General features: G+C 49.4%; 1 protein-coding gene across 4 annotated transcripts in view; it reads left to right on the top strand.

Annotated features, from left to right (window-relative positions):
- The window catches only part of BCAP31 (B cell receptor associated protein 31), a 29,291-nt gene that overhangs the window by 423 nt on the left and 18,319 nt on the right, over nucleotides 1-10,549 (top strand). For 2 of the 4 annotated variants that reach the window (XM_023633930.2, XM_005614625.4), the window contains exons 2-4: nucleotides 827-962; nucleotides 3,508-3,608; nucleotides 8,238-8,382. In XM_023633930.2, the coding sequence (XP_023489698.1) occupies nucleotides 871-962; nucleotides 3,508-3,608; nucleotides 8,238-8,382 (338 nt within the window). In that variant the 5' untranslated portion in view covers nucleotides 827-870. Of the gene's footprint in view, nucleotides 1-73; nucleotides 277-349; nucleotides 568-826; nucleotides 963-3,507; nucleotides 3,609-8,237; nucleotides 8,383-10,549 lie in introns of those variants that run through there. The other 2 variants (XM_070257620.1, XM_070257621.1) reach the window with 2 other exon arrangements.

Here is a 10,549-nt window from a genome sequence, read left to right as displayed (position 1 = left end):
GGGGCCGGGCCCGGCGGAGGGAAGTTGGGGTGGCGGCGGGTGGAGTCGGGCTCCGGGGGCGCAGGAGCCGGCCGCGGCCGCGGGGGCGGGGCGGGGGCGAGGCTCCCGCGCGGGAGCCTCCGAGGTGGGGTTGGGGCAGGGCGCGCCGAGCTAGAGCCACGTCGGGGAGCTCTCGAGCCGCGTGGGCGCTGCGGCTGACCGGGACTGCCGGGAGGGGCTCCTCCGGCTTCTGAGGAGACAGCTGCTTCTGGAAGTTTCTCTGGATGGGGCCGTGAGGTGCTTAGTCGAGGCCTACGTTTGCTCTTGGCGCAGACTCCCGCCCTCTAGGCGGCGCTCTTGTGGGCCCGCTGAGGTACCCCGAGGCCCCCGGCCCTGGGGAGCCACGGCCTTTGTCTCGGCCCCGTTGGCGACGTTGGGAGCGAGTGCGGTCCTGCAGCGCGGCCGCCCGGGGCCCAGGAGCCCCGCCGCAGAGCTCGGCCTGGCCGGGGAGCGCGGGAGGGGCCTGCCGGCTGCCGAGAGTTGCCGCCCTGTGTAGTGGTCGTTGAGAACGCTTGCCTGGTTCCACAGGCACGAGCAGTCTCCCCGACTCCCCGGGGAAGGGAATTGTCCAGAAGGGTGGCTCTGGATGGGTCTAGGCGCGTGCTGGGAGGCGGCCGCTCGCTCCGCGCGTCCGGGCCTCGGCGCTGCTGGTGAAGCAGCCCCGCTGGGCGCAGCCCGTGCCTTGGAGAGCCCGGCGCAGCCTGCCGGGGCCCAGGGCGGCCGGCGGCCCAGCTGTCACAGCTTCTCCAGCCGTCACAGCTCCTCCTGTCCTTCTGTGCCCTGTCAGGAAAGAAGCTCGCGTCTCCCTGTTGGAAAGCTGCTAGCAGCAGGATGAGTCTGCAGTGGACTGCAGTTGCCACCTTCCTCTATGCAGAGGTCTTTGCTGTGCTGCTTCTCTGCATTCCCTTCATTTCTCCCAAAAGGTATGGCCTGTGGAGCAAACAGGCAAGCGAGTTGAGAGGGTGACTGTTGTGGAGCCCCATGGCTTCTGCGTGCAAAGTTGCTCGACCCTGCAACTGGGGCCGGCTGGAAACAGGTAGAACTTGTCTGAGGTGGGGGTGGCAGGGGTTAGGTTGGTTATCACCAACCTTCTACACAGTTCGGCTTTGTGACACCTGGCCGAGTTCCTTTCCTGAGCATCCTGCCTTCTGGGTGCCGGGAAGAGGAGAAGACTTGTCTCTAGTTATGGTCCTGGGAACGATGCCCTCTTGCCGCCCCTTGGGTCCCTAGGGTTCGGGGGATGGCATTGTGGGCTCCAGAAGACTTTCACCACAGGGTCACGTTGTTGCTGATTTGGTGACTTCTGTCCTCCTAACTAGTCTCACTGGCATTGCGTAGTAGCCTCATGAGCATTACTCAGCCCTTGAAGGATGAAGCCATGTTCCCTTTCAGTGAACAAAAGACCCGTTAAAAGTTAGCTGGAAAATTTTAATTGCAGTTAACATGATGAACACATTATTCTGACTTAGGTTAGAACATTACAAATAAGCCTTTCTGCACAAGATATTTTTAAAAGCTGTTTTTTAATAAAAAGTACAGATTCCTGATGTGATACAATAGGAATTGTATAGCACTGCTTAGGGAATATTCTTGCCAAAAGCCGCATCTGAATCTGTTCACACCTCATACAGTTCAGAGGAAATGCAGAGACAGAGGCCCCCTCACTGCTGCAATCTGGAAAGCTTTGTAGGACAAACAACCTGGTTTCTGCAAAAAGTAAATTGGGGAAGAAAACAAAAGAGGACGGGAGGGAGGGGCTTACAGAATCAGAGAGATTTAAGACACTTATCACCCTATCACTTCCTGTTCAAGCAAACTATTAAAAACGGTTGCAACAATTGGGCTGTGGGATTCTGGCTCTGAGAATGAGGGATTCTCATTGAAGTTCTCGAGGTCTGGTGATGGCATTGTGGTGTCGTTAATCGTTATGAAGGCTCTTTTCTGGTAGAGCTACTTCGTGAAGTATTTATGGAGGGAGATGAAGGGAGGTCTGGGGTCGGCTTCATAATAATCCAGGGTGGTAGAAGTCTGCATGCACCAAGATTGGTCACATGGAAAAGCAATTTAAAGCAATAATGTGTATGTGACAAACATTTTGAATACTCCATAGGGGAATGCAGTGGAAAATAAATTTCCTGTTTCTGTCTCCAAAGACTACTTGTGTTTAAGACTGATTTTCTACCCTGTGAATGTCAGGAATATGGGAAAGCCTTTATTTCTTGAAGAAACTTTCAAGGACGTGAGAATGCACATAAGAGAAAAAACATAGAAATGTGAAGAATGTGGGAAAACCTTCTGTCATCCCAAGTCCTTACAAACATGCGAAAGGACTCACTTGATAAAAACCTCTTGAATGGAAACAGCACGGGGAATATTTCAATTGGCCCACATCCTTATTGTGGGAAAACTCCCACTAGAAGGAAATTTAAGAAACGTGGAAGATTGACGGAAGTTAATTCATGTATAGTGTTCTAGAAAATTTTCAACATAAAAGAGTTGCTATAAAAGTTGTAGATATATTGTGTTTACTAAGCCTTTTTCTTAAAATGCAACATTGGACTGTGGATTTCTACTAATTACTTTGAGAAATGAAGTGAGAATTCTATGAGTCATCTTTCAAAAATAGTATGTGAGATTAGTGGGAAGTGCTTTTTCCTTAAATTGGTTAATGTTTTTTCTTTCCATTTTGCAGCCTGTTGGATCCATGGGTGAATAGAAGTGTATTTTTTTTTTTTGAGGAAGATTAGCCTTGAGCTAACTACTGCCAATCCTCCTTTTTTTTCTGAGGGAGGCTGGCCCTGAGCTAACATCCGTGCCCATCTTCCTCTACTTTATATGTGGGACGCCTACCACAGCATGGTGTGCCATGGGGTGCCATGTCTGCACCCGGGATCCGAACCGGCGAACCCTGGGCTGCTGAGAAGCAGAACGTGCGCACTTAACCGCTGTGCCACCAGGCCTGCCCCCTAAAGTGTATTTCTAATATGCAATTAGGTTTAACTTTTTTATAATGTTTTATTCTGTGTTAAGGGGCCATTGAAAATTGATACTTTGGTTTTTGTTGGGATTTTCCTACTGGCCTTTTGTAGCTGTTCCTAGATATCCCTAATCCATTATATATATTGTAACTTTCTTACTGAGAAAGCTTTTTTGAGATTGTGGGTATAGGAGCCCTTTTCTATTTTCCATACTATTAAATGTTGAGACTAAATTTGTATATATGACAACTTAAAAAAAAAGAGACTGATTTTCTAGAAATTTATATACATGAGTGCAAGCATCTTTTTTTTTCTTTTAACACTCTTGAACGAATGTCGTAAATTGGAGAATTGCAAGCAGCTGAGGCTGAGCTTGTATGGGATATTTGCCATTGGAGAAGATGCAAAACTGGATTTCTGTCCTCAGGGCCCTGGATCCCAAGTGTGTATTGTCTCTCTTCAGCTCCTATCCTTTTTGTCGTCTTTGCAGATGGCAGAAGATTTTCAAGTCCCGCCTGGTGGAGTTGGTAGTGACTTACGGTAACACCTTCTTTGTGGTTCTCATTGTCATCCTCGTCCTGCTGCTTATTGGTGAGTGAGCTGTGGCTGAGGGCAGCTACCTGCCCTCGACACTTTGCTGTGGCTTCTGCCGCAAATCCCTGTGCCATGTTCCATGTGAAACGTACAGCTTTGGCTTCTCAGAGACAGGCCACTTAAGTGGCCCCTGTTTCTCTTGGGGAAGAGGCTTCTGTTATCCACGGAGAGGGTGCTGCTGACTGCTGGCAGGGTCTTCACTTTGACCAGCAGCCTTTTGTACACCCTTTGATGACCACCTCACATCTCTGGGGCGGCTCCTCAGGTCATTCTAGAACTGAAACCAAGAGAAGCTAACTGGCCCATGATGACCTTGGTCTAAGTAGTGCTGTTCTCCAGTCACTTAGACAGAAGTATCAGTCTCCTTCGATGCCTGAACTAGGCCATGAATAGGCAATGGTGACCAAGTAGACAGGGAGCCTAGCTGGGAAGGAAGCTGCCCTGTCCTGTAGGATGGGGGGACTGAGAGGTCTGGCAGCATATCTAGGGGGCAAATCCCAGACCTCTGTGGGTCTGGGTTAGACTTCAGGTCTTTCGAGTCCTTCCACCTCTGAAGTTCTCTAAACCCCACATTGAGGTGCACACCAGCAGGGGCTTGAAAGACACACTGGTCCGAGGGTACGTACTGCTAAAGGATGAGGCCTGGGGCCACGTGGTGCTAAGATGGAAGGCAGACATTTTGTGACATGGTGGTGGCATGATTATTTGGAGAGACTAGAGGAATCATTACAGCTCTTGTGTGGCTGTTAAATGTGTATTTTGCTGTAGTAAGTGGTCAATATGTCCCTCTGCTTGGACTCCAAAGCATTGGCTTGGCTCTGCCACAAAGAGTGGTTCTGTCTCTAAGGTGTGATGCCTGCTTAGGCTCCTTTCTCCCCGAGTCCCCAGCAGAAATGTGGCAGTGGGTGGGAGGCCAGGGATGTATAGTTCAGGGGACTGTGCATGGCCCTACCCACTAGCTGCAGCATTTAGGCATTTCAGCATTTCTCCTTCCTAATATCTTAGGGGCCCGATGAGATATGTTCAGACAGGGCTGCCTCTGAACAGGCCAGGTGTGGCCTACTCATTCCCAGCCGGATAGGGTGGGTGCCAGCTGCCCACAGACCTTGCAGTTCTTGAAATACTTGGCAAGGCCCCAAGAGGCACTTTTTTCCAATCAGATTTCTCTCCCTGAGCGGCCTCTGGGCCTGGAGGGGTAGGGAATATGCGTGTCATCCCCTGAGCGTGAAAAGCCAGGCTGCAGGGTTTTGGAACTGAGCATGTGTGCTTTGCTTTTGGGTGTGTGGTGGGGGTGAGAATTAGGGTGGAGCAGGACTGTGTTCTGGGTATTCCCTCAGGGCCTTGCCCCTCTATAAACCAGACTCCGTGAGGTCTCCATTTTCTAGCACAGCTGACTGAGCCAAGGAGGCCCTTTGCAGAACCCAGTAGTTGGCAAAGGTGCCATTCTTTTTTGGCGTCAGGGAACTGCCTGGAAGTTCTAGAGAGACATCTGGCCGTGATGACAGGCTGCTTCCTAAGAAGTAAGAAGTGTAAACTAGAGAGGTCAGCAGAGGGTTCTACAGGTATAAGTGTTAGCTAGTAGCAAATACTAGTGCAAGGTGATGGACATAACCAGCTAGAGCTGCAGTGCTGGCTGGCTTCTAGGCTTCACTGGGAGGGGCCTAGGGTAGATCTCACTCGGGGAGTGGGCTCGATAAGGGTCTAGGATCAACTGCCTTGGGCCAGAGGTCTGCGATGGGGGGGCAGCACTCTGCTGTGCTACTTGGGCTAGTATGGCCCAACACCCCCACTGCTAGTCTGCTCTGTACCAAGTTGGTCCTTAAGGTGGTAGGGTTCCTGGATGCAGATGACAGTGTAGAAAAATATGGGGGTTCTTTTTTTGTATTTTAAATTTAGAACTTTTTTTTTTCTGAGAAGGATTTGCCCTAACATCTGTTGCCAATCTTCCCCCCGCCCCCAAAGCCCCAGCTCATAGTTGTATATTCTAGTTGTAAGTTCTTATAGTTCTTCTATGTGAGCCACCCCCACAGCATGGTTACTGACAGACGAGTGGTATGGTTCTGTACCTGGGAACCGAACCCGGGCCGCTAAAGTGGAGCACACCAAACTTTAACCACTAGGCCGTCAGAGCTGGCTCAAAATGTGTTTTTTCAATCACAAAAATAACATTATTTTAAAAAATTCAGAGATTTAACCTAGAAAGTTAATTTCATAATCCTATATCCCACAGCTAGCCATCGTTTAATACTTTCTTGTACATTTCCACACGCATTTTTCTATGCTGACATCACTACATGTTTTGGATTGGATTCATATCACAGTACATACTGTTTTGGATTGTTTTTTCCACTTACTGTGTCCTAGACATATTTTTACAGCAATTTCATTATTTTTCAGATTGTGTAGTGTCTTGTCATATGGGTATACTGTAATTTAGTTCCTTTATAGGCATTCTCACATCATTGCACATTTATGCAAATATTTCTGTAGGATAGACTTGGAGAGGTGGCACTGATGAATCCAAGGGTATGAACATTTTAAATTTTATGTCTTAGTTTGGGCTGCTATAACAAAAATATCGTAGACTGGGCAACTTAAACAATAGACATGTGTTTCTCACAGTTCTGGAGGCTGGAAGTCCAAGATCAAGGTGCCAGCAGATTCACTGTCTGGTGAGGCCCCTCTTCCTGCTTCTGCCCTCTCGCTGTGTCCTCACGTGATAGAAGGAGTGAGAGAGCTCTCTGGGACCCCTTTAAAAGGGCGCTGATCCCATTCATGCGGGCCTTGCATTCATCACCTAATCACCTCCTGAAGGCCCCACCTCCTAACACCGTTCCATTGGAGGTTAGAATGTCAACATAGGAATTTAGTGGGGAGAGGGACATGCAGTCCATAGCAAATAGGTGTGTTGTTGTTTTGGTTTATATCCCTGCTAACAGTCTTGGAGAGTGCTTGCTTCATGATACAGATTTAACACAAAGACACCAGTAGTGGGAGGCACGTTTTTATAATGTAACATCAGCTTAAAAGCCAAACAGTCTGAAACCAGAAATTAAGAACAAGACAGGGGCTGGCCCCGTGGCCGAATGGTTAAGTTCGCGCACTCCCCTTTGGCAGCCCAGGTTTTCGCCAGTTTGAATCCTGGGTGCAGACATGGCACCGCTCATCAAGCCATGCTGAGGCGGCATCCCACATGCCACAACTAGAAGGACCCACAACTAAAAATACACAACTATGTACCAGGGTGCTTTGGGAGAAAAAGGAAAAATAAAATCTTTAAAAAAAAAAAAAAAAAAGGAGACAGTACCCATATAGTGATATCTTATGCCTCTCCCATGGTGGTCTATTAAGAGCCCTCTTTAGGTAGATCTTTATGTACTGACTTAAAAGATGTCTGGGGGTTGGGGCTGGCCCCGTGGCCGAGTGGTTAAGTTCGCGCGCTCCGCTGCAGGCGGCCCAGTGTTTCGTTGGTTCGAATCCTGGGCGCGGACATGGCACTGCTCGTCAGACCACGCTGAGGCAGCGTCCCACATGCCACAACTAGAGGAACCCACAACGAAGAATACACAACTATGTACCGGGGGGCTTTGGGGAGAAAAAGGAAAAAATAAAATCTTTAAAAAAAAAAAAAAAAAAAAGATGTCTGGGGGTGAGTTAGGAAAAGCAGTAGGTATGGGGTGGTTCCATTTCTACTTTATAGGTAAACATATCAATGTACATGTATCTAAACTGGAGGACTATATGTCTGACAGTGGCTCTCAGGAGCAGAGGCTGTTCACCCTTCAGCAGTTCTTTGCATGCCCCCTCTGCGCCCAGAACTGTGCTAGGCCTTGGGGAGATAGTAGACAAGATTTCTGTTCTTGTGGAGTTTGTCGTCTAATTTGAGGGAGATGGACAATAAACCTGTACTTTGGGTAATTTCAGATCCAGGTGTAGATTACAAAGAATAACATAGGGTAATGTGATCGGAAGTGACTGGTTTAGATAAGTTGGCCACGTATCACATTCCTTGCTGGGGATGATTCTGTTATGAGATTGTTGCTCTTTCCACATTTCTGGTATGTTTGAGCTTTTGATGAGTGCAGATTCCTTTTGTAATCAGAATAAAACGGTTTAACAAAGCTCATTATAAAGCTTAGAAACAAAAACCCTTGAATCTTTAGCAGGCATCCTCTGGGTCTTGACGCCTAGGCAGCTCAGGCCTCCTCAGTGGGCATTTCTATAAACAGGACTACCCTGGCTTGTCACTGGGGTGGCTGGCGACCTGCCCGACTTGAGATAAACAGAACCAGATGTTGGGGGTGCTGTGAGAAAGAGGAGCTGCCCCCATTGCCAGCAGTGCCTCAGACTCCGTTAGCATCTTGACATGGGAAGCAAGCTTGTGGCCTGCTCTTGTAGAGTGGGGCCAGGGAGTGACGTGAGAAAAGCTGGAGGAGAGAGTGGGCCTGAGGGCAGAGCTTCTGAGAAGGCATCCCCCGAAGTGTATGTAGAAGGGGGGATAACGGGAGACAGAGTCAGGGGAAGTGAAGTGAGGCCGCCCAACTCAAGCCCCCTGTCACCTGGACAGCTTAGTCTTCTCCGAGAAAGAGCTAAACACCTCTGTATCTCGTCTCATCTCTGCCACAGATGCTGCACGCGAGATTTGGAAGTATGATGTAACGGAGAAGGTGAACCTCCAGCACAATCCTGGGGCCATGGAACACTTCCACATGAAGCTTTTCCGTGCTCAGAGGAATCTCCACATTGCTGGCTTTTCCTTGCTGCTGTCCTTGTGAGTGGGGAGGGGTGAGGGGCTGTGAAGGGACCCCTGGGCTATCCTGTGACCTTGACTCCTCAGTCTGTGACCTTGAACCGGAGGCCCTGTCACGGGAGCCACACGATTTCCCCAGAGGCCTCTCATTTTCCTCCAGACTCCAGAGGCAGCATGGAGAGTGGGAGAGGACTGGCCAGAAGGTCAGAAGACCCGAGTTCTGGCTCTGCCATGACTTACCACGTGCTTTTTTAGGGCAAGTGCATTACCAGCTTGCTCTGTGTATGTAGAGTGAAGTAAGTGACAAGGCATTTCCCTCCTCTGGGAGAGGCCCTTTGGAGCCCAGCTTAAAAGGACCAACTGAATAGGGGCTTTTTACGTATGGGGTCCTGACCTGAAAAGAGTGGGCAGAAATGGCATGAAGGGGCTGAGACTGACCCTGTCTCCAGAGCCTTCCCAGATGTAGACCTGTCATAGGAGCATGTTGTGCTCCATGGCAGCCTAAGTATTTCTGGTGTTTTTTTTTTTTTTTTTTTTGGCAAGACCGAGTGCCTCCATCAGGGCCATGGGGGTGGCTAGCTGGGCAAGACTAGGCTGATATAAAGCACCTCTTTCAGCCTGGGGGCCTTTCGCTGCCTCCTGCTCACAGGGGTTCTGATCGTGGGGGCCTGGCTTTTCTTGGGTCTGCTGACTGGCAGGGAGTAGATGTGCTCAGGCCGAGGGCTTCCGGAGGTATTGGGAAGAGGCTTACCGTGAGGTTATTCAGAAGCAGGGTGAATGTATGGATTCTGGGTCTGGGCCCGCTCTCCTCTAGTCACCTGGACATCCTTTTTTTTGAGGAAGATTAGCCCTGAGCTAACTACTGCCAATCTTCCTCTTTTTGCTGAGGAAGACTGGCCCTGAGCGAACATCCATGCCCATCTTCCTCTATTTTATATGTGGGATGCCTACCACAGCATGGCTTTTTGCCAAGCAGTGCCATGTCTGCACCTGGGATCTGAACCTGCGAATCCCGGGCCTCCGAGAAGCGGGACGTGCGAACTTAACCGCTGCACCACCGGGCCGGCCCCCGGACATCCTTCTTTAGTAGGCATTAGAATGATTATTTGTCTGGGTTTCACTTTTTCAGGAAAAGAGTCAGTCGTTCAGGTGAGCCTGGCCTCTCTGGGTCAGAATTGGAAAGTGCCGGGGGTGGAGCCGGACAGGGCAAACAGCTTTCAAAGTGATCTGTTTGGTCACAGAAGTGGTCTGCAAGTGTGCCGGCTTCAAATTTCTGAGAGTCAGGAAGTGAGAAGGCTGGGAGGAGTTGGACGTATAACACTAGAGTTTTAGAATTTTGGGAAGCTGTGAAAAAGAAGTTTCATCTTGTGGTCTGAGACTGAAAAGGAAGCAGATCTGGAGGACTGAGTCTCAGAAACAAAATTCTGAGTCCAACTGCAAGTGAGCCGAAGTGGGGAGATAGAGACCCGGCTGTGTCGAAAGAGACCACAGAGGCTCTCGGGGGGACTCCCAGGCAAGCTGTGATTCCATCTGGAAGACAGGAAGGACAGAAAGAGAACTAAGGACTGTCCCAGAAGAGCACACAGAGCTTTGAGAAGAGTACTAGGAAGGTGAGAGCCTGCAGGGAGCTCTGGCTCATGAAACGTGGTAAGGCCTGGGGAGAAGAGAGTCTCCTTGATGTTTCTGTGTAAAGGAACGAAATGGCATGCAGAGGTCAAGGGTAAAGGAAGCACTGGGATGAGAGAGTTGAAATCCCAGGTGAGTGAGTGTATACTGGAGTGCTAGCTGCTCTAAATGACTTAGCTTCCATTTGCCCTTGATGAAATTATGTCCAGAGGCTCTTGAGATCATTTGCAGGTGGAATTGCCAGTCCTTGAGGAATTGCAGGGTAGGAGAGATTCTGGCAGACTGCAGACAGGCAAGCATCCCAGTTTGCAAAGGAGGAAGAAGGTAGGTGAGGCAATAACTAGAATGGGAGGGTCTGACTTTGGTCTCAGATCATGTTGTAGAGAGAATAGCTTGTGTGCTTTCTGAGAAGAGAGAGGGATCGTTGGAGATGATCTACTGGAGAACAGATTTTATCAGTCTTAGCCCTGCCTTTTATCGGTCTAGTGTAGATGGATTTTCAGCAAAATGTTTGCCAGTCTCCAGTTCAGTTCTTAGGGACCAGGTACTGAAGTGTGAGCAG

Source organism: Equus caballus, chromosome X (assembly GCF_041296265.1).
Source record: "Equus caballus isolate H_3958 breed thoroughbred chromosome X, TB-T2T, whole genome shotgun sequence".
NCBI lineage: Eukaryota > Metazoa > Chordata > Mammalia > Perissodactyla > Equidae > Equus > Equus caballus.
Note: the sequence above shows the minus strand (reverse complement) of the source record. Positions and strands in the feature narration are given on the sequence as shown.